Source organism: Lepisosteus platostomus, chromosome 6 (assembly GCF_059453375.1).
Source record: "Lepisosteus platostomus isolate fLepPlt1 chromosome 6, fLepPlt1.hap1, whole genome shotgun sequence".
In the NCBI taxonomy this organism is placed as follows: domain Eukaryota; kingdom Metazoa; phylum Chordata; class Actinopteri; order Semionotiformes; family Lepisosteidae; genus Lepisosteus; species Lepisosteus platostomus.
The window spans coordinates 17,270,783-17,292,357 of record NC_142616.1 but is presented as its reverse complement, the minus strand read 5'-3'; the positions used below and the strand labels follow the sequence as shown (position 1 = coordinate 17,292,357).

Sequence of the window (21,575 nt, the reverse complement as noted above, 5' to 3'; positions counted from 1 at the left end):
TTAATTCTTATCGGTACAAATACTGAGAAAGATAGGCACAGATCAATAGAATCGACGTGACAAGACATGCACCTTCGAGACCTTAAAACATACAGTACTAAATGGCTTAATGTATTCATGTTCATTTTAACTATGATTTTTTACTTCTAATATGGGGCTAGACTGCAAGGTTTAATACGCCTTTAAAATGTTACAGCTTAATTAACCGTGCTGCCCTAATTAAAGAAACCTAACTAATGAGTACATGTAAATTTCGCCGCCTGACCTTACTATACCCAGAAATCACACAGCTGCGTCTACTCCACCTCTAAGAGGCTCTTTATTGTTACTCTGTTCCTCTGTAGGCACATGTCTGAAATTGTCTTAATACATGTCGGACATTTCAACATCAGCTAGTGAACGTATACTTTCTTTTGAATCTGACAAAAGTCTATTATCAAAGTATATAATCTCAAATCGACGATTTGGGTTTTTTTTAGCCAATAACTTGTCTTTCAGTTTTTTTTTTCGATGTTAAACATGACTGTCCAGTTTTGAAAATTATTTTCGGATCACTTATTTTAATAAGGAGCTCTTGTGGCTCTGCTTAATACATATTTCTGTGGTTAAGGGAAGTGAGTTACAGTAAATAATTAACAGTAGCTATTGTATAAGCAAGAATACCTTTATTAAAATGTCCCAGCTCCGATTTATGTGTCATCTAAGACAACCTGAACATCCGTTTACAAAACGCAAAGGGCTCATCACTTTCTCAGTCAAAAAAAAAAACGACACAGATTTGATGAGGAGCAAGAAGACTCATACTATGAGGACTGATCTATTTTAAGCGGGACGCAAATCAAAGTATTTTGTGAAAACCTAAAGGCACGTATTCTGACAAATTCTATCTGATGTCCTGCAGTTTTTTTTGTTCTCTTGTAACAATACAGTGGTCTTTGTTCTTGCTCTTACATTTTTATAGCAATTGACAGTTGGCTGCAATTATTCATTGTTGTTGTTCATTCTAACTGCTACTATCGGTTACAGAGCCACAGTAAAAAAATGGTGCTCATGGCTGGTTAGTCTTAATAGGTACAGTAACTCCGACTCGGAGTCTCCCACGTTGACAACTTGTGGCATCAGATGGCGTGTTTTCTCGAGGCTTGTGGAAACGGTGTGCTGTAGCGCTGGATCTCGTTGGTTAGTAGCAGTAGACGTCAGCGTGTCTTATTGCCTAAGATTACCACTTGGCTTCTGGCGGTAAGAAGAAACTGTGACTGCCCGGGCAATACCGAGTCCGCAGGAGATGTGTTCTCTATTTCTCAAAGAGTTTTCTTTGACTTGACTCTTCAGATCGAGCATATCGCAGAGGGAGGCGTGAACAAGAGACGGCCTCACCTTTACAAAGTGACTTGTTCCCACGACTCTTCATCAGTCATAAACATACTCATCTGCACAGCTGTTTGTTTCGTTTTCACAAAACACACTTCACGAAGAAGCAAAGCGGAATAAAAAGCAATCGCGATACAGCTACAGCAGCGCTATGGCACTAAACGTCGCTTTGCTCTCGCGTGTGGTTCTCTTACTGGGATACTCGAACCTGGGAGTCGCGGATGCTGGAGTCACGCCGGGCTCCGTCCAGGACAGCAGCGTCTTCGCCGCTCCGGCAGAGCGCCCGTCTGACATGGCAGCGCTGGACAGCTCCGCTCAGGATATGGTCGCTCTTCACATGTTCAGACTGTACGAAAAGTACAACAGAGAAGTCACCCGTCCTCGGGACGGGAATACGGTGCGGAGCTTCAAGGCGAGCCCAGGTAAGCTGTTTCTTACGACCACTTCAGACCCTTTAATGTCAGTGTATCCGGCAGAGCAGTTGCAGGCGGCTATAAACTGTATCAAAAAGAACGCGAAACACCCACAAACACACACCGCTTAGATAATACAACCGACTTTTACTTTTCTTTTTATTATAAATTGGTCGAAATCAGTGAAAGCACTTTTATGTTTGCAAAGTTAAAGGGTGTTTTTGTATTTGCTGTTGATTGTGCAAAGATCATCATTTAAATAGATCATTTAAATAAAGGAAAATGTTAAATGTTCTTAATGTGTACTGGCAGACAGACAGACCGATATGACTGCGGTGCTGTTAAGGCAACTCAAAGAAAACACGGCGAATCTACATTATCACAAGAAGAGCATCGATATATTACCCAAGGGGTAATCAGTACATGAGCTACAACCTAAAGGTATCTAGTCAAATCTGATTTAATTTGCCCTGCGCCATCTGGAGGGAGTATTTGACATTGCAATGTAATATTTGAGGCTGTCGTTAGGATATTTTGAACTCCGACATCTTTCTCCTTCTCCCCCAGTCTGCAGATACCGCTTATTCAAACAGTACCACATTTCTTGCTTGCTTGCAATCCTTCATAAGTAATTTGATTCTACTAAAATAAGCTATGTGATTGGCTTGTGCACATAAGCATGCCCTGCTGAAGTGTAGTTTTGAACCATACCATAGGCAGTACGGTAGCAGTTCAGTACAGGGTCACATTGCAGTTGTGACAGGCTGAAGGGCCACAGTGACAGTAACAACGGTGACGGTCCTCTGATGCTCGTGACTGACCAGCTATCACTCCTGAATTGTGTCGCATCTCATCTCAACCTCCATCTCAAGCACAGATTTCTATCCTGAGACTGCGCACGGATTTCAGAAATAGGGTAGTAGAAAAACTAGAATCAACATTTGCAATATATATAAAAGCGCTCTTACAGGTATCTAACACATGCAATAATAAATGTTATTGACCAGTACTGTATTTACACAACAGTCTAAAAACTACAGTACATATAATCACTTGTGCCCTTATACTGTAGAAGCAATTAATGCAGTCAGACATTTAAGTTATTAGTAACTCACTAAAATCCCCAGGGGCTATTTAAATAAGTGTTTCCATATGGTTCAGATGGGATTGGATGTAAAGAGTATCTGTCCTCCATCATCCTCAGCAATACTTTATAAGGAACAATAACTCTGTTGTGTGAATCAAAGACGTTGGGTAAGAATATATTTGCATGATTTATCTGTGAATCCCTCTTTCCTTTCTGTATTTATTTATCAGCACTGACAGAGCAGAGGGTTCTGTACCACTTCAATCTCTCCTCTCTTCAGGAATCGGAAGTCGTACTCGCGACAACGTTTCACTTCTCCTTCGACAAGCGCCCACGGCAGAGGTCCTGGGCCTGCAAGCGTGTCAAGGCCTCCTCCTGCCGCCTCCAGCAGCTCCACCCGCTTCCTCCTGTGAACATCGTCTTCAGAAGCGCCCCTTCGGACGGAGCCCCGGGGGCGCCGCTGGGGAGCTTCGCTTTCTATCCGAGCAGGCGGGGAGCCTGGCAGCTGAAGGATATCACGCCGCTGATCAAGGACGCCACGGAAACGGGCGAGCTCGTCATAACCGCCGAGTTTGATTTCGGGCAGAAATCCCAGAAGTCCCAGGACCGCGTTTCGCCTTCCGACCTCCCGTACATGCTGGTGTACGCCAACGACTTGGCGATATCTGAGCCCAACAGCGTGGCCGTGAGCCTGCAGAGGTATGACCCTTCCTCTGCCGCCGAAGAGGCCACGCGGTCCCCCAACGCTTCTCCTGACGCCCGAGTCAAGAGGGAGGCGGACTTCCCGGACCCCATCCGAAACAACGAGCTCCCCGAGGTCGAGTACCACACCTTCCAGAAGCATGGGCTGTTGGAGAGCGCTTACCTGGCCCTGAAGCCCAAACCGCCGAAGAAGGACCGTCGGAGAAAAGCACAGGAGAACAGCGAGGGGTCGGCCAAGTCCCAGGTGCTCAGCTTTGATGAGAAAACCATGAAGAAAGCGCGGCGGAGGCAGGGGAACGAGCCTCGGATCTGCTCCAGGAGGTACCTGAAGGTGGACTTTGCGGACATCGGCTGGAGTGAGTGGATCTTGTCCCCCAAATCATTTGATGCCTACTACTGTGCAGGAGCCTGCGAATTCCCAATGCCTAAGGTCAGGATGCCTTCTGCTACTAAAAAACATCTGTGTAAAGTCACACACACATCCAAAGTTGATATATAATCAATCTTTTGATGGTAAATGTCACACTCAAATAACACTGTTCAAGGTACCCTATCACAGATGACTATTTTCAAAGAATTATTCCCTACCTTATTCTGTTTTGTTCATGTTTTATTGTAAAGTTTATTTTACATGAGACTAAATTAGTTCAGAAAGGTATTTTTTTTTCTTTTCCCAGTGATCGCTAATTTCTGAAACGCATCTTATTGACATTTAGTAATAAATGTCCGTCGCATGCAGTAAAACACTAGTGGGTTTATTTGAAAGCATAGGAGAGATGATTTTTTCAGCATAATCTGAATGACTACGTCTACTAAATGTACTCTTCAAGACAAAAAAATATTGAAGTGACAGTTATAATTCTGGAGGCTGTTATCCAAAACAATTTTTTTTTGCGGTTAATTTCTTCCATTTCTTCAAAAACATTCTGGGTCATACTGGTTTAATGTCCGGTAATGCTGGCGGGTTTGTCTTTGGGGTGAGCCCCCCTGGTCATCTGTCTTTATTTCAGGAATGAAGAGTTAACAAAATGAAAGCAGTGGAGCACAGGCCAGTGAATATGTGCGACGGTTAAGATGCAGGATATGTGCTTCATAACTTCAGTGATTCTCTTTCTTTCAGGTCGTTCGCCCCTCCAATCACGCAACCATTCAAAGCATTGTGAAAGCAGTGGGAATTATTGCAGGAATCCCAGAGCCCTGCTGTGTGCCTGACAAAATGAACTCGCTCAGTGTCCTTTTCTTGGACGAGAACAAAAACGTGGTGTTAAAGATTTACCCCAACATGTCGGTGGAGACCTGTGCCTGCCGATAGAGACATCTGGGAAAGCTGAAGGTTGACTGATTAACCGAGAGACCAAGACATGGCCTTTTCTTCGTGCAGAATCCTTCAAGAAGGGCGACACTGGCAGCTCTTCGGATCCCTCATGTGTTGGACAGTGAAGGTTTCCTTCAAGGATTGGATAACTTTAGATTACACTCTGTGTAAAATACTGTTGAAATGTAATTGGTTCACATTCCACAACTATTTATGAAACAAAAGTGTCCTGTCTCTTTCTGTGCGTGCATATTGTTGTTATTCCTTTCTCCTTCTTCTATAGGTGTATGTGTGTGCATCATAAATGTAGAGCGTGTGTGTGTGTGTGCATGCGTTCACACATACACATCTATTTTACATAACAGAATAGGATTCTAACTGGAAATATAGCCTTATCAGAATTGTTATATAGCCTTAAGGTATCACCAGATACTGAAAATCCTTGATTCATTCTGAAGATTATCAGGAGAATAATCTTTTGGTGGCTGGAATCAATAAATTAATCAGTTTTATGATTTAGCTTTCTTCTAGAACTGAGTAGGAAAAATGCCCTTATGTTTTTTTCACTGCAACTGCTTTTAATCTGCACTGTAACATATCCCTGAATCTGTTTGGATTATGTTTGTAAATAGTAATTTTTTTTGTGCTACTAAAAGTGTCCATCTTATCGAATAGTTATAAATATGCTGGTCGGAACTGACGTTTTTTTAAAAGAATACATTTTAGCTCATTTACTAAACTTTAATTTTTTCAGTTTCCACTGATATTTTTCTTGATTTATCACACAACATATTTTTTTATGAACAGTACGTTTTTTCTTCTTTGGTAGGTAATATCACTTTTTTATCCGTCATTTGTTTTGGAGAACATTATGCGTATCTGTTTTAAATTATGAAGCCAGTAGTCAACACAAGTACCGTAATAAAACATAAATAAGACAAATATTGTGTATCTCTTTCTTTACTTATATAATAGTCCATGGTGTTCAGAAGAATGGGGTAGGTAATGAATGTTCAGGAGGAGAAATGACAACCAAATTACCCAGCATTCCTTTTGCTCTGACTCCATGATGCCACATCCCAGGATGCTATAAAAACCACAGGGTCCTGACATCCTTGTCCTGTGGTCTGGTGGTTGGCTCTCGGCTGAGCAGGCTAAGCCAAAATTCTTTATGAATGCCTTTTCTGATAAACATTCCTAATACATATTCAGAATAGTGGTCATTATTCCATGTGAATTCCAGTTAAACGAGTCGACTCTTCTCGGTTTTTATTCCTATTGTAGGAGGCTCTTGGTGGCGAGGAAGACCAGTTACTCACTGCTGATCCTTCCAGACAAGTCAATGTCATTAATCTTTCTTCAAAAGAATGTGCTTCGTCCTGATAAGCATGTATGGGGTTTTTGTGCCTGAATGTACATTCCAATCAGACTAAATCAATCATTATGTATGCCAGAGCTTGTCTGTTAGCTTGCTTCGTGTTTAGGCAAATTCTAGCTTTAAGGACATTTTAAAAAGATATACTATACAGTTGTACTCCAACTTTCTCTCTTTCACCGCTGCTTGCACTCCGGTTTATTTCTTAAGACAACATTTTAAAGGTTAAGCTTCTGTTTTCAGACCAATAGGACCTTTGACAGGTACAGTCTTTTCCTGGACAAACCACAATACTGAAAAGCTCTTGACAATGAGCTCAGTGTTCCAGTACCTGCCCTTGCTTCCTATGTGGAGAGGTCCTTTAACGTCACACTCACCTCCTATTAAACCCTCACTGTGCCAAATCCTGGCACAGGAAGGCAAAGAAAGGCTGACAGAAAAGGAGTGAATAAGAACTGGGGACAATTTTGATAAGACCCTTAAGGTCAGAGGGAACATTCCAGCCGTCCACGTGTTTTAGTTTAGACTGTCTGCAAATGACCTGAGTTGGAGCTGGACAAAGACATTCTTGACTGCAGTACACAGCAGAAATTGAAAGGTACTGTAGAACAAAATGATTGATCTTGAAAAGTGTGATTGAGATTTTCTTCCTCCACTGCAGGCTAAAATACTGTTTGTTCGGAAAACCTGGTATTATATATAATCCAAGCAAGTGTAGATGTAAGAATGTAAGTGCAAAGGTAATTCAAATAATACTGTCATCGTTAATTCCCACTTTAAATTCAGTCTGCTAGTATTTTGGACAGACACCAATCAAATGCAAGTAATATTACCAAAAGTATGTATTTGTACTGTATGTTATAAAGCATTTTTCTAAAAACATTACAATCAGGACTGTAGTGTAAAATTTTAAAAAATAAATAAACAGGAATGCAAATCCAGATGTGTTTTACATAATCTCTTGAAAACTGTTACAAAAAGCAAACTACAGGCATGTCAAATGTCAAATCATATTATACTGTAACACATCGAATGTATCAAAATGTCACAGTCCAATGGTAATGTGATAAGAATAAGATCTATTCAACATTGTAAAAAGCACCAAAATCAATAATCCAACAAATCATGTGAGAACATGGGACTTAACAGAGTACATTAAGTACTATTTTCCTGAAGTTGGGAAAATCACAAAGGAAAATTGTTCATTAGTGACCTTGTACTTCAGTACAACTTTGTATTGGTATACAGTGACCTTCTCATTAGCCACAAGTGTCTGTCAAATGTTTACAGAATCTTCATTAACCACAAGCCTCACAGAAAGATAACAAAGCCAAAGACATCAATGGCTAAGATAAGAATAGCTGTACAACTATTCTGGTTGACAAGAGTCTGCTGTTTACTGTGGACTGGGACAGAGAAACTTCAACTGAAGTTCAGAATCTCGGCTGCGAAGATTGTCGCTCCACAGTGTGCCGCTTCTCACTTTAATCACAGCGAAACAGAGTTAATAATTAACCCTAATTTGGAGTTGGAGGCGACAATGAACTGCTTGTTCCCACTCTGGATCAGCTTGATGGTGCTCACTGGGCCGTGTAGGTGCAAACCACTGAACGGCGTCATTAAAATGAGGGAAACAGAAATGCAGTTCCAGATTTCGAAGCAAGACTCCAGCGAGGACCCCAGCGAGGACTTAAACCTGGGCGGCTTGTTAGAAAACGTGAAGGACGAATTCCTACGCCTCTTGAATTTATCAGGAGTCCCGCACGAACACAGCAGGACAGATCCTCCTCACTTCATGATGGAGCTGTACAACAGGTACGCCATGGATAAATCTTCCACACCTCGATCGGACGTCATCCGGAGCTTCAATATACAAGGTGAGCTCATGACCTCATCTGCAAAGGATAATGCACATTTTAGCGAGGTAGTTGTAATTATGGAAGTGTTGGCAATTACATTGTCACTACGTTACAGGCTGCTGTCTTTTTTCCCACGTCATTGCTTTAGGGAAGAGCTCACATTAAAATAAATCTGAACCTGACTGCGAATATTCGCAATTGATCGGGGTTTTTTCTAAATATGTGAAAGAATGTTATGGTGTTAAACCAATCAAAAAGGAATTTTTGGAAGTTTTACTTTGAAACAAGATTCATTTTTGGTCGTACGACGTTTGGTGCTTTAATGTTTTATACTGATTTTTAGCAAATGTATGGTCTTTTATATTTTATTGAAGTATTCCTGGTGCATTATCACATCGTTTTATTGAAATAATTTTCAACTTTAGAGCAGGATCTACAGTACATTACATAATAATGAATACAAAAGCATTCAAGGTGGACTTTAAAGAATCGAGTGTGGCTTGATGAACACAATGAACCCCCATGGCCCTCTCACACCCAGCGCAGTTACACAGCCCTCCTCTTCTTTTCAGATGTCTCCCATTCGAAGAGAAACAGCAGTGAGACTCAGCACCTGCTGCGATTCAACCTGTCCATTCCAAGCCACGAGGAGATCACCATGGCCGAGCTGCGGCTGTTCACCTCCCTGGATCACAGCGCTATGAACCACAACTTCATGCAGGCGACCATTAAGGTCTACGACGTGGAGTACCACGAAGACCAGCCAGTACTGCATTTCCTCAGCGCTAAAAGCACCGAGGGGAAAGACCCCACCTGGGAGGTTTTTGAAGTCACGGACGCCATCAAGCGCTGGGTGAAGTCAGGGCAGACCACAAACACACTGGGAGTACGCGTCGAGCGCAGGGACACGGGGGCCTTTGAAGGGGGGGGTATCGATATCAGCGTCAGTGTTAAGAACAACAGCTCGGCAGTGCTGATCGTCTTCTCAGACGACCGAACGAGCGACAAGACGAAAGACACGGACGAACTGAAGGACATGATCGCCCACGAAGAAGAAAGTTTCGTCCTCTCAGAGCAGAATAACAAAAGCACGAGCTCCGTCAGGGACCAGCCACGGAGAAAACGACATGCAAAAGATAACTACTGCAGGAGGACTTCGCTCCGTGTGGATTTTAAAGAAATCGGCTGGGATTCCTGGATCGTAGCACCAAAGGTATATGACGCCTTTGAGTGCAAAGGATTGTGCTCTTATCCTCTCACTGATGACGTCACGCCCTCCAAACACGCCATCATTCAGACTCTTGTGAACCTTAATAACCCCAACAAAGCTGAAAAGGCTTGCTGTGTTCCAACTAAATTGGATCCGATTACACTCATGTATTATGAAAGTGGCATATTTACAGTAAAACACTTCTATGAAGGAATGAAAGTCGCTGAGTGTGGGTGTAGGTAGTGACAGCAGACACAGCTACTGACATTGCATTAACATGTAAATTTGTACATTGATGTCATCAACCGCTTTTTCAATTATTTAACGTAATGCATGTATAGCCTATGCATATTCTAGAATCTTTTAAGGATATCCCATTACTGAAAAAGTGTAAATATTCCAATTTAATACATTTTCAAAGACTATGGGTTAATTTTGTAAAGTGTTTTGAAGAGCTGACCTATGTGCATGTTAAAGAGAATATAAAGGCATCTGTTAATATGATTATTATTCAGAAATATGCAGAATGTTTGTCAGTATATGACAGGCCTCTTGTGACACTGCGTTCTCATCCTTACTGGGTGAGAACATGTATGTGAGGTAGAGAGATGTAGCATCAAGAAAGTCTTTCACCTGTTGGAAAAACCTGTGGAATGAGGCTCACCTGTCGGGGCGATTTACACTCCACACGAGGGAAAGGATAAACTCTGTGTGGAACTAGCCACTTCCTCCGAATGTTAATTACTCAGTCAGGAGAGCCTTATAACGCAGGTTTTGCCAATGAACAGGTGACCCCAACGTTCTTAAAGCCACCTCTCACGAGCTCACAGTGTACCTGAAGGAGTCAATTCAGTGTCTGGCATCGCATGTTTGTGTGGTATACCCAAGTTTTTTAACGAGGAGGAATTGTGTAAAGTATGGCAGCTGTAGTAGTTAGACCCTTGTGGTCCTGTAAAAATGTTCAAATGGAAAAACAGAAGCCTTTTTTCTATTATGTTCCTCAGCTGATCGTGGAAAATGTGGCCTAAACTTGTTTTCTATAAAGTCCACTGTATAAACTAAAGTAACCCCGACCTGTTCTCGTTCATTTCATTCTCTTTTGCTCGGTAGTTTAAATGCTGAATCCATGATCTCTCATATCCCAGTCCTGATTACACAGTACACTCTAAGTTGTGCTTTTCAGTCTAATTACAATTCTATATTAAAAATATTTTTTATATTAACAGGCATCAAATAGCAAATCTTCTGTGCGCAGCAGAAATGACTTTAAGCATTCCACATAAGCCTTGAAGCCTTGGTGGATTATGAAATGTTATTGGCAAGTAGATTTGTATCACTAAGTATGTGCTGTTTGATAAGTGGTACAAGTGACTGGTAACAGATGACATGTCATCTGTTATTCCTAAACAGCCAACTACTTTCTGCCTTTTCCATGTTACTCTTGAAAGATAAGCTCTTTGCAGCTACTGGGAGGCGATTTTATTTAAGCAATGAGCACTTATCGGAAACAAAAGATAAACAGATTCTTTCCAGCTTCCCTTCTAAAACAAGCTGATTATCACTGAGTATAGACTCACGCAAAGTAGTGTGATAAGGTTATTTCTCACTACATTGACAATTAATGAGAAATTACTTACCATTACAACATTTTAGAAGGACACGTCCAATGAACGCAAATACAGACTTTCTTTAAATATATTAGAAACCTTATAGAGCCTCATTTAATCTGATTGCACTGGAAAAGATTTCTTCCAGGAAAGTCAGCAAGTAAATCCTAATATATTCCATGGAAATGTGTTCATTTTCAATCCAGTCAGTTCTGCAGAAGGCTTTTTCTTGCAGTAAACTTGGGAACAATCAAGTGCCTGTCACGCCCTCTGCAGCCAGAGGGCGCTCCTTCTCTGTCCTGTCCCTAGTTTCCGGTCTGCTGTCCTTCCTGTCCCTCTCTTCCTTGGGCTATATATTTCCGGGTCTTGCACTCTGTCCTCGCTCAGCATTGATGTTCGGATGTCCTGAGACCCGCCTAGCACCAGGGCGCCCCACGTCCGCTCCCTGAGGGCATAGGTTTCTATACGGCATTCCTGAACTCTTTGCACTAATGAGCCCGGGCCTTTTTCCCGTCTCGCCGCTACGCATATGGGTCTTTTTCTGCTCTCCTGCTCCCCACGGTTAGTCCCTTTGGACGTCCGTGACAGTGCCGTCACTAACATACAGCATGTCACAAGGAAATGTCCTACAATGACAGGCTGAAGAACCCTTACTAGTTCTGAACAGAGAAGACTATAATGGGAACTAATACAAGCAGTCAAAACCTCAAAGGCTCAGAACAAGAACTCAGAACACCTTTTATTTACACAAAGATGCATGAACCGCAACAGATATGGACCAAAACATCTACAACATTTTAAAAAGAAATTTAAAATAATGTAACACGCTACAGAAAGTATAGTTTTAATAGTATCAACAGAAGAGATCATCTATAATCTATAATCTCATAATCTAACTACCGTTTCTGATTTTAAAATGTTTTATTTTTCTTAAGACCAAGGACAGAATGCCTCCATGTGTTGTACCTTTGAAAGGATGGGACTGCTGTCCCTGGATTATTGTGGAACAGAGGATTTCAGTATATAAAGTTCCCCACAAGAAGGAAGGATACTGCTGTTTCGGACACTGAGAGAAACAGTGAGTCTTGATCGCCCTCCGGAGGTCTGCTGAAAGGTTTGCCTTTATCTTTCCTGAACTTGCTGGCCAAATGAATCCTTCTGAAGGCCTTTTTGAAATATACATAGGATTTTTATATTTCATATTATAAGTTTTAAATTCTAATTACAATTTTGTCATTTCAGCCTTATTAGTTACATATTAACACAGCACCTCATTTCAAGATGAAAAATACTTTGCCTTTTTTCATTCAATTATTGTTTCTTTATTAACCAGCTGTTATGTGAAAAGGGGACCTGGAGAGTATGAATTATACACGTTTACGCTTGTTTTTACATGGTTTCATATCTAGAACAGAAACAGCAACAAGGAGAGTTTCCTAATTCCAAGTGTTCCTCCCAGCTCACATTGACAGACAAGCCTAATTGTTTTATGATCATTGTCAAGTATTGCAAGGATGCAGCTCATTACAAAGAGCAGAATATCATGGGGAATCCAAAGAGCATTACAAATATTTGCCAGAAAATGATGAACAAAGATAACAAAAATCCTTACCTCGTTATTTACTTTGTGAAACAAAGGTGCCCCACAGTCAACCCTTATACATCCTTGTTATAAAAGAAGTGCTGAACGGTTTGTAGGCAAACAGCTTACAGCTTAGATAACTAAATTGGTTATTCCAAGAGCTGATCCTCTTTGAAATTTTAATGCCAACCATTTCCATGATTGACACACTGAACAATGGTGTTCCATTCTTAGAATGGGAGACTTGGTTCTGATTGGCTGCAGGCAATGGCCAGACATAGGCTTATGTAAGATGGTATTAAAAGTTAAGAATGGCTAATAGTATATTGTCCAGATTAGTACAGAGAAGACGTGGTTGCATAATACAATCTTAAAGTGTTTATCTTTTAAGAGTTTCACAGCTACAGTATATTGTATACGTCTAGATTTCTCAACATTAAGGACGGCTCTAATTTGAATCTTTCCTGCCGGATAGCAGCTTGACTCACAGCATGAATTCACCACTGATGCCGTATTCAGATTCTTCATACAAGGCTAGTTCTCTCTTTCATTAAAGCACTATTGGCATTATTGTTTGTAATGTACATTCTATTAAAAATAAAGTGGCTTTCACCTAATTGCTCATTAAAAAGGACAATGATCAGGTCAGCACAAACCATACTAACTTCTCAATGACCTCAGAGCTACACGGGACCCTGAACTGACCTCCCAAATCTCTCTGAGCACTGCTGGTAAACTGGGGCATTTCATTCTCGTGATGTAAGACATTGTGCATGTTATTACAGCTCCTGCAGCAGCATAAAAGAGGTTTAATAACTGAAGTTAAATTTATGTGAGTCTTATCTCAGTTCATTTTTCAGTATTTGTTGAATGCATTATTAGTTTGTTATTTTGTCTTTGCTGCACTCCACATAATGCGATTAAAGGGTTATTGAAACCCAAAGCTTCTTATGCTGGCTGTGTCAGAAAGCTTGCTGTGGAGACACAGTCTCAGACACCTCCGGGGAAATGAAACACAGCTGACGAGGGCTGAAGCAAGAAGCTGGTCCGAAGAGCAGCAGGCTGCCCCGAAAATGGCCAGACTCGTCCTTCTGTTGGCAGCCCTGGTACTCAGCCACCATGCCTCTGCAGCCCCTTCGTCGTTTCAGCCCGGTCTGGTCCGGGACATGGCTAAAGTTCTCCTGGACAACTACTGCTTTCCCGTGAACATGGCTGAAATGCAAGAGTCGATAGAGCGAGCAATGAGCAGCGGCGAGATTCTCCTCGTATCGGATCCTACAAAGCTGGCAGCCGTGTTGACTGCTGGTGTGCAAGGGGCACTCAACGACCCGCGGCTCATTGTTTCCTATGAGCCCAACACGTCCCCCTCGAAACCAGACGCCATCCCACCGCTTCCTCCAGATCAGCTGGTCAATATCATCAAGCATTCTGTCAAGTACGAAGTCCTGGAGAACAATATCGGCTACTTGAGGATTGACCACGTTATTGGAGAGAACATCATCGAGACCGTTGGCCAGCTTCTCGTTGACAGCGTTTGGAACAATGTCATGCACACTTCTTCTCTAATACTGGACCTTCGTTACAGTACGACAGGGCAAGTCTCTGGCATCCCATACATCGTGTCCTATTTTTCTGAAGCTGAGCCTCTTATTCACATCGACACAGTTTATGATCGGCCTTCCAACACTACGAAAGAATTTTGGACGCTGCCGTCCGTTCTGGGACAGAGGTATAGAAAAGATAAAGATTTAATTATTCTAATAAGCAAGCACACTATCGGAGTTGCTGAGGATGTCGCCTACACTTTAAAGCATTTGAACAGAGCTATCACCGTAGGTGAGAGGTCCGCCGGGGGATCGCTAAAAATCGAGAAGCTTCAGATAGGAAAGTCAGAATTTTATATCACTGTGCCTGTTGCAAGATCCATTAACCCCATTACCGGTCAAACATGGGAGGTAAATGGAGTATTCCCGTGTGTAACTGTGAATGCAGAGGATGCTCTCAAGAAAGCAATATCCATCCTGGCAGTGAGAAGTGCTGCTCCTAAAGTTGTCCATTCGGTCTCGGACACAATTAAGAGGTACTATTCATTTGTGGACAGAGTTCCCTCCATCCTTCACCACATTTCATTAATTGATTTTTCCTCTGTGATATCGGAGGAAGACTTGGCTTCTAAACTGAACCATGAGGTACAGTCCGTGTCTGAGGACCCCCGTATCATGATCAAGGTAATGGCAGAGCCTCCAGTCACCATAGAGGATGCTCCTGCAGCAGACAAGCTACCAGACATCCCAGAAATGCTTCAGGCTATAGTGGATACCGTTTTCAAAGTGAGCATTTTGCCTGGAAATATTGGATACCTCAGGTTTGATGAATTTGGTGACGCTTCTATGTTGGTGAAATTAGGAGAGCAGATTGTCCAAAAAGTCTGGGATCCCATCAAAGACACAACAAGCCTCATTATAGATATACGATATAACACTGGGGGACCGTCAGCTGCTGTGCCCATTCTTTTGACTTATTTTCAAGATCCCACCCCGCCGGTTCACTTTTTCACAATTTACAACAGGATTACTAACTCCACTAATGAATTCCACACGCTTCCCAACATCCGCGGACAACCTTACGGGTCGAAACGAGGGGTTTATGTGCTCACAAGCCAGCACACAGCAACAGCCGCAGAGGAGTTTGCGTACCTGATGCAGTCAATGAACAGGGCCACTGTCATCGGAGAAATCACATCGGGGACACTGCTGCATTCTCGGTCATTCCAGGTCGAAGACACAAAGATAGTGATTACGATCCCGGTCATAAACTTCTTTGATAACAGTGGAGAATGCTGGCTAGGGGGAGGTGTTGTCCCAGATTCAATCGTTTTAGCTGATGAGGCTTTGGAGACCGCACAAGAAATAATTAGTTTTCATCCAGAGGTTCATGCTCTGATTGAAGAGACCGGGAAACTCTTAGAAGCTCATTATGCTATTCCTGAGGTTGCCACAAAAGTCAAAAGGGTCCTGGAATCCAAATGGTCAAACGGCTCCTATCGGTCTGTGGTGGACTATGAATCCCTGGACTCTCAGCTGACCTCAGATCTGCAGGAGACATCAGGTGACCATCGTTTGCATGTCTTCTACAGTGAGGTTGAACCTGAACTATTGAAAGACCAAGTTTCCAAAGTCCCAACCGCTGAGGAAATTGGTTATATTGTAGACGCTCTGTTCAAGGTTGAAGTCCTGCCAGGGAATGTAGGTTACCTAAGGTTTGACTTGATGGCGGATGCTGAAATAATCAGGGCTATTGGGCCTCAACTATTGGATCAAGTCTGGAACAAAATTGTTGACACAGATGTTTTAATCCTTGATATGAGATACAACACTGGGGGTTATTCGACGGCCATCCCAATACTATGTTCTTACTTTTTCGATGCAGAACCTGTCCGTCATCTTTATACTGTCTTTGACCGGACCAGCGCTACAATGACTGAGATAATGACCCAGCCTTCACTGTTGGGCCAAAGATACGGGTTGGAAAAAAGCATTTTCATTCTCACAAGTCATAAGTCGGGCTCTGCTGCAGAAGCTTTTACCAGGGCACTGAAAGACCTGGGCAGGGCCACAGTTATTGGAGAGCCAACTGTAGGAGGCTCTTTGTCAATAGGTACCTACCGAATTGGGGAAAGCCATTTATATGCCACGATTCCCAACCAGGTTGTCCTGAGTGCAGTGACTGGGAAAGTATGGAGTGTCTCTGGTGTCGAACCTCATGTTGCAGTTCAGGCTAATGATGCAATGAGTGTCGCTCTTCGTATCATCGATCTCAGAGCAAGAATCCCCTCAATAGTCCAGGCTGCAGGGAAGCTGGTTGCTGACAATTATGCCTTTGCACACACTGGTGAAAGCGCTGCAGAAAAGCTGGCTCTCCTGGTTCACAGCAGAAATTACAACGTTATTGATTCCGAGGCTGAACTGGCGGACAAACTCACAACTGACCTCCAAGAATTAACTGGGGACAAAAACATAAAGGCCTCTTACATACCAGACCACTCCAAAGGCACTGTCCCTGGATTGTCACCTGTGCAGGTAGGACCTGGTATTATTTTGTTGTCATACAGAATTGTATAATTACCTTCATGTCTTGGACATTTTGCTATATGAATAATTAATTCACTGATATTTATCTTGTTTGGTTTGGACTTGACTGTTGTTTTTACTGCACAGTGGACAAGGTAAACCCGTTATATATTGTGTAACAAAACACAGTCTTCTCTTTCTTCTTTAGGTTCTGTCTCCTGAGATGTTTGAGGACTTGATCAAGTCTTCTTTCCACACTGATGTGTTTGATAATAACATCGGGTACCTTCGGTTCGACATGTTTGGAGATTTTGAGCACATGCCTCATGTGTCTGTATTACTTGTAGAACACGTATGGAAAAAAATATCTCACACTGATGCTTTGATTATTGATCTTAGGTAGGTTCTTTTCTCATCCTCCTATATTTTTCATACACATGTATTGCTAGAAAACCATATAGACCAGGTATGATACTTTGAGTTACATGCCATTATATTCACTCAGTATATTGACTGCTTAACATACAGTACAAACACTAATATTAAATCATAAATAAAATGAGGAGCATTAAGCATAGTTTATAATGCTGGTATAGATCAGCGTTAATCATCAGCAGCTGTTTCTGTTTTGGTACCAAAAGATTTAGCAGTAAATTAATTTAGAGCATAGTGAGTAAAAAATTCCTTCAGTCATATTGAAAACATTGAAAGCCATTTTATTGCAAAGTGAAACCAAGCAAGCAGTCATGAAAATGCTGTACAGAGAGCATAATATGGAAAGGGATACCTTTTGTAGGAGAGGTATCACAACTGCTTAACATACTAGTCTGTTGCCACAATATGGTTTCTCCCCTACTGCCTGTCACTTTGCAAATTTCATTGCAGATATAATACTGGTGGACCTACCTCATCAATCGCAGGATTGTGTTCCTATTTCTTTGATGAAGACCAAGCAATTCTTTTGGATAAAATCTACGACAGGCCTTCTAACTTGACAAGCGATATGTGGACCTTGTCCCAGCTGACTGGTAACAATCCCCCTTGTACTCATTTCTCTCCTGATTGGAAAAACAACCCTTAGCTGCTACCCATTTAAGCAGAAATGATGAGAGGAAGTCAGTAACGAGATTCAAATATTAATTCCTCAGAAAAGAAAAGTCTCAGATTCAAGATTTTCTATTGTTTCGTATGCAAAGTAGTTGATTTGTCATGGCAAAAAGCAAAGTGAACAGCGGTTTGTTCACTGAAGACATTACAGGAGCTTCCAAAAGTTGAAGGCCTTTCCTATCCAAATACAGTGGATGATCCGTGAGTTCAGTATGGATCAGATGTTTAGGCACAATGAAAATTGGGAATGAAGCGAGATTCATAACAGCCACAGAGTTTAGCAATGGAAAAATACTATTCCCTCTTTTGTTGGTTTTTCACTTGATGTTCAAATTCTCTCATACATAATTATGTTCTTTTTAAATTTTTAAATAGTATGTTAATACTTTACACAGCTGTCTTAATTGTGGAATCTGCAATCAGGAATATCCAAGTTTAAACACTGTGGTCTGGATTGAGCAAACCATAATGACAACATTGTGTCAGTGATCTGACAGTCATGTCCTCTAATTAGAAATCTCTGCACTAAACGGGAAACTGGAAGAGGTGTTAGTGGGGCCAGTAGGGGACGCTTACCCTGCCGTCTCTGTGGGTCCTAATGCCCCAGTATAGTGACAGGAATACTGTAAAAAGGCGCCGTCCTTCAGATGAGAAGTAAAACTGATCCTGACTCTCTGTGATCATTAACAATCCCAGGGCATTTCTCGAAAAGAGTAGGGGTGTTACCCCAGCATTCTGGCCAAATTTCCCATTAGCCCTTACCAGTCATGGCCTCCTAATAACCCCCCTCTCTGAAGTGGCTTCATCACTCTGCTCTCCTCCCCACTGAGAGCTGGTGTGTGTGAGCAGACTGGAGCATCATCCAGGTGGGGCTGCACACTGGTGGTGGTGGAGAGACCCCATTACCTGTGAAGAGCTTTGAGTGGAGTGTGTCCAGAAAAGTGCCATATAATTGTAAGGAATCAGTTATAACTAAATTAAACCGACTGCCGCCGCGTGAGTGATGTTGTTTCCCTCTTCCTCTAACCGAAGGCGAGCGATACGGCTCCAAGAAGAGCGCGGTCATCCTGACGAGCGGCGTGACGGCCGGCGCAGCGGAGGAGTTTGTCCACATCATGAAGAGGCTTGGCCGGGCGCTGGTCGTCGGGAAAGCGACCCGCGGCGGCTGTCACCCGCCGGAGACGTACCCTGTGGGCGGCTCCCACCTCTACCTGACCCTCCCCACCGCGCGGTCCGACGGCTCCCAGGGGCCCTCCTGGGAAGGGGTTGGAGTGGCCCCCCACGTGGAGTCGGCCCCTGACATGGCTCTGGACACAGCCAAGCAGATGCTGAGCAGCCACCTGCACAGTCAAAGATGAATCTGGGCACACAGGGCATGGAGGCTCCAGGATCTTAACGATCCCGCGGGTTAGATTACACGAGCAGGGCCAAGCATTTGCATGAAGGTCAAGGAAGAGGGTCTTCTAGCTATTGCATGGACAATGTGGTGAAAAAGTAACTACACCCCCGCAAGATTTTAGGGTTTAACATATTTGGACATATTTGACCTTCGCCTAGTCCAAACCAAACAAGTCCTAATAGGAGATTAAACTATCCTTATTTGACAAATAACTCACATAGACTGTGCTTTGCCATTATTTATTTTTTTTTAAACTCAGCCAGCATTCAATATATTTGCGTGAAAAAAGTATATGCTTAATTCAGTACGTTGTGGCACTCCCCTTTAGTAGCAATAATTTGAATTAAACCTTTGCTGCGAGAGTTGATCGGTCTCTCACGTCACCTGTGAAGAATTCAGGCCCGTTCTTCCTTACAGAACTGTTTCAGCTCTGTGATGTTTGAGGGCTTTCTTGTATGCACAACTCCATTTAGGTCTGGCCACAGCATCTATATGAGGTTTATAGTAGGTCTGGACTTTGACTTGGACATTCCAAATTCCTGATTTGTTTTTCTTTTTAAGCCATTCTGTCATAGATGTGCCTGTTGAATGATCCGCTTTCGGTTCAGCTTTAACTGTCAGTCTCACATTTTCCTCTAGAACACTCTGGTAAAGTATTGACGTTACAGCCGGCTCAATGATAGCAAGGTGTCCAGGTTCCGAGACAACAAAGCAAACCCAAACCATCACCCTCCCACCACCGACATGTTTGATGGATGGTATGAGGTTCTTCTGGTGAAAGGCAGAGTTTGCTTATTGCCAAGCATGACATTTTGCATTATGGACAAATAAGTCCATGTTTCACTCATTTGTCCAGATCAAGTTCCACAAGTCTAGTTTTTAATTCAAGTGCTGTTTGGCAAACTGAAGCTGAACAGTGGAGAGCTGGATTTTTCTCCTTGCTGTCCTTGCATGAAACCCATTCTTATTCAATCTTTTCCTGGTGGTGGGCTCATGAACACTGACATCTACCTTAGCGAGAGAGGCCTGTAGATCCCTTGGGGTTCTTTGAGACTTCCAGGAGGATTAGATGGTCAGATCTTGAAGAGAAATTGGTAGGATGGTCATTCCTGGGTATATTGCCAACAGTCTTGAGTTTTCTCCATTTGTGGAGCATTTTTCTTTCCGAGGAATGATAGACTTCAGATCGTTTGGAAATTAATTTGTAACTCTTCCAAGATATATATGTAGTAACAATTCTTTCGCAAGACTGTCACAGATTTTCTTTTGATCACGATGTGTTACCACAAACGTGACTTCATAGGACGAGACAGACAAAGGTTCTGATTTTATATACTGGTGGAATCACTTCCACATGATCAACTCATCACTGGCATATGTTTTGGTACAGCTGATTCCATTGAATTGAAATTGAATTGAATATAACCTTTTAATTGAAAAGGTAAAACTACTTACTTTTTCACATAACGTTATTGAATGCAGGTTGATTTTTTTAAATAAATAATGACAAAGTCGAACTTTTTTGTATTATTTGTCAACTGAGTTTAGTTTTACCTACTGTTAGGAGTTGGTACGGACTAGGAGCAGGTAAAATATGTCTAAATATGTTAAACCATAAAATCTTAAGGGGGTGTACTTACGTTTTCGCCACACTGCAAGTCTTTTGTAGTGCTCTGGTCTGTGAAATATTACAGGCACTGATTAACATACAATGTATATTAAATCAACAGTAGCATGGAAGCAGTAGCAACTAACTGTAGCCTATTATTTTGCAAACAACCTTTGAAAAAATGTTACAGTCAATTATAAAGTTTTAGTTTACTGCTGGTTGCTGTGACATGTTAAATCAAGCAATAAGGAAAATATTTTGGTGTTTCAGTCTGTAACATTGTATGTGTATGACTAATGCTACCTAGAAGAATTAACAAGACAAGACCTAATTTTTTTTCTGTCGATTTTTAAAGTATACACTAATATATAGAACTGACATTATTGACTACACATGAAAAGTGAAAGGGAATATTTACAGTACATTTGCTGGAAAGTATCAAATTTCCATATCTGAGAACATTTCAGTGCTGCATCTCTATCTTTTCTGCCTATATTATTGTTAATGTGTAGGTTCTGCCTATAGCTGTCCTAATATACATTACTAGAAAGATTCATGCTTTTGTGTGATGTTATCTTGTGGTGATTATTATTACTCCAAATTCAATGTGAAATGTGTTCAAACACCCGTGAATACTTTCCAGTTTGCAGAAAGCATTTGGATAATAGCAGCGACATGGACCCAAACTGATGAAAAAGCCACGGACTATGCCAATGCCAGATATGTTGCAACAAAACATTATGTTTCTAAAAACCCAGATGTGCAGTGAGACTGAAACACAGCCACTCAAAGACCTGCCATTCAAGGGAGGACAGTACTGTAGTACTGTTCTAAAGGGTCATTTGCATGTGAAATGTTCTAAAGGGTCA

The 21,575-nt window shown here is 42.0% G+C and overlaps 3 protein-coding genes across 4 annotated transcripts; all 3 read left to right on the top strand.

The window, feature by feature from the left end:
* Nucleotides 1-954: 954 nt before the first annotated feature.
* On the top strand, nucleotides 955-5,830 carry gdf10a (growth differentiation factor 10a). 2 transcript variants are annotated; one of them, XM_088634461.1, is made up of 3 exons: nucleotides 955-1,793; nucleotides 3,152-4,003; nucleotides 4,694-5,830. In XM_088634461.1, the coding sequence occupies exons 1-3, from the start codon at nucleotides 1,593-1,595 to the stop codon at nucleotides 4,883-4,885; spliced, it is 1,245 nt and encodes a 414-aa protein (XP_088490587.1). In that variant the 5' UTR covers nucleotides 955-1,592; the 3' UTR covers nucleotides 4,886-5,830. The 2 variants fall into 2 exon arrangements, with proteins under 2 accessions (XP_088490587.1, XP_088490586.1); XM_088634460.1 differs by having other exon boundaries at nucleotides 956-1,793; nucleotides 3,102-4,003.
* Nucleotides 5,831-6,563: 733 nt separating this feature from the next.
* On the top strand, nucleotides 6,564-21,258 carry irbpl (interphotoreceptor retinoid-binding protein like). The gene is made up of 5 exons (XM_088634455.1): nucleotides 6,564-6,861; nucleotides 11,875-16,600; nucleotides 16,800-16,990; nucleotides 17,477-17,619; nucleotides 18,731-21,258. The coding sequence occupies exons 2-5, from the start codon at nucleotides 13,472-13,474 to the stop codon at nucleotides 19,054-19,056; spliced, it is 3,789 nt and encodes a 1,262-aa protein (XP_088490581.1). The 5' UTR covers nucleotides 6,564-6,861; nucleotides 11,875-13,471; the 3' UTR covers nucleotides 19,057-21,258.
* Nucleotides 7,606-10,395, top strand: gdf2 (growth differentiation factor 2). Its single transcript, XM_088634459.1, has 2 exons — nucleotides 7,606-8,140; nucleotides 8,695-10,395. The coding sequence occupies exons 1-2, from the start codon at nucleotides 7,606-7,608 to the stop codon at nucleotides 9,573-9,575; spliced, it is 1,416 nt and encodes a 471-aa protein (XP_088490585.1). The 3' UTR covers nucleotides 9,576-10,395.
* Nucleotides 21,259-21,575: the final 317 nt, after the last annotated feature.

Coding starts and splice junctions, on each gene's coding strand:
- gdf2 (XM_088634459.1), top strand. CDS start 7,606: ATGGCTAAGATAAGAATAGCTGTACAACTATTCTGGTTGACAAGAGTC. Junction 8,141..8,694: donor CCGGAGCTTCAATATACAAG/GTGAGCTCATGA, acceptor TCTTCTTTTCAG/ATGTCTCCCATTCGAAGAGA.
- irbpl (XM_088634455.1), top strand. CDS start 13,472: ATGCTGGCTGTGTCAGAAAGCTTGCTGTGGAGACACAGTCTCAGACAC. Junction 16,601..16,799: donor CTGGATTGTCACCTGTGCAG/GTAGGACCTGGT, acceptor TTTCTTCTTTAG/GTTCTGTCTCCTGAGATGTT. Junction 16,991..17,476: donor GCTTTGATTATTGATCTTAG/GTAGGTTCTTTT, acceptor ATTTCATTGCAG/ATATAATACTGGTGGACCTA.
- gdf10a (XM_088634460.1), top strand. CDS start 1,523: ATGGCACTAAACGTCGCTTTGCTCTCGCGTGTGGTTCTCTTACTGGGA. Junction 1,794..3,101: donor GAGCTTCAAGGCGAGCCCAG/GTAAGCTGTTTC, acceptor TTTATTTATCAG/CACTGACAGAGCAGAGGGTT. Junction 4,004..4,693: donor GCGAATTCCCAATGCCTAAG/GTCAGGATGCCT, acceptor TCTTTCTTTCAG/GTCGTTCGCCCCTCCAATCA.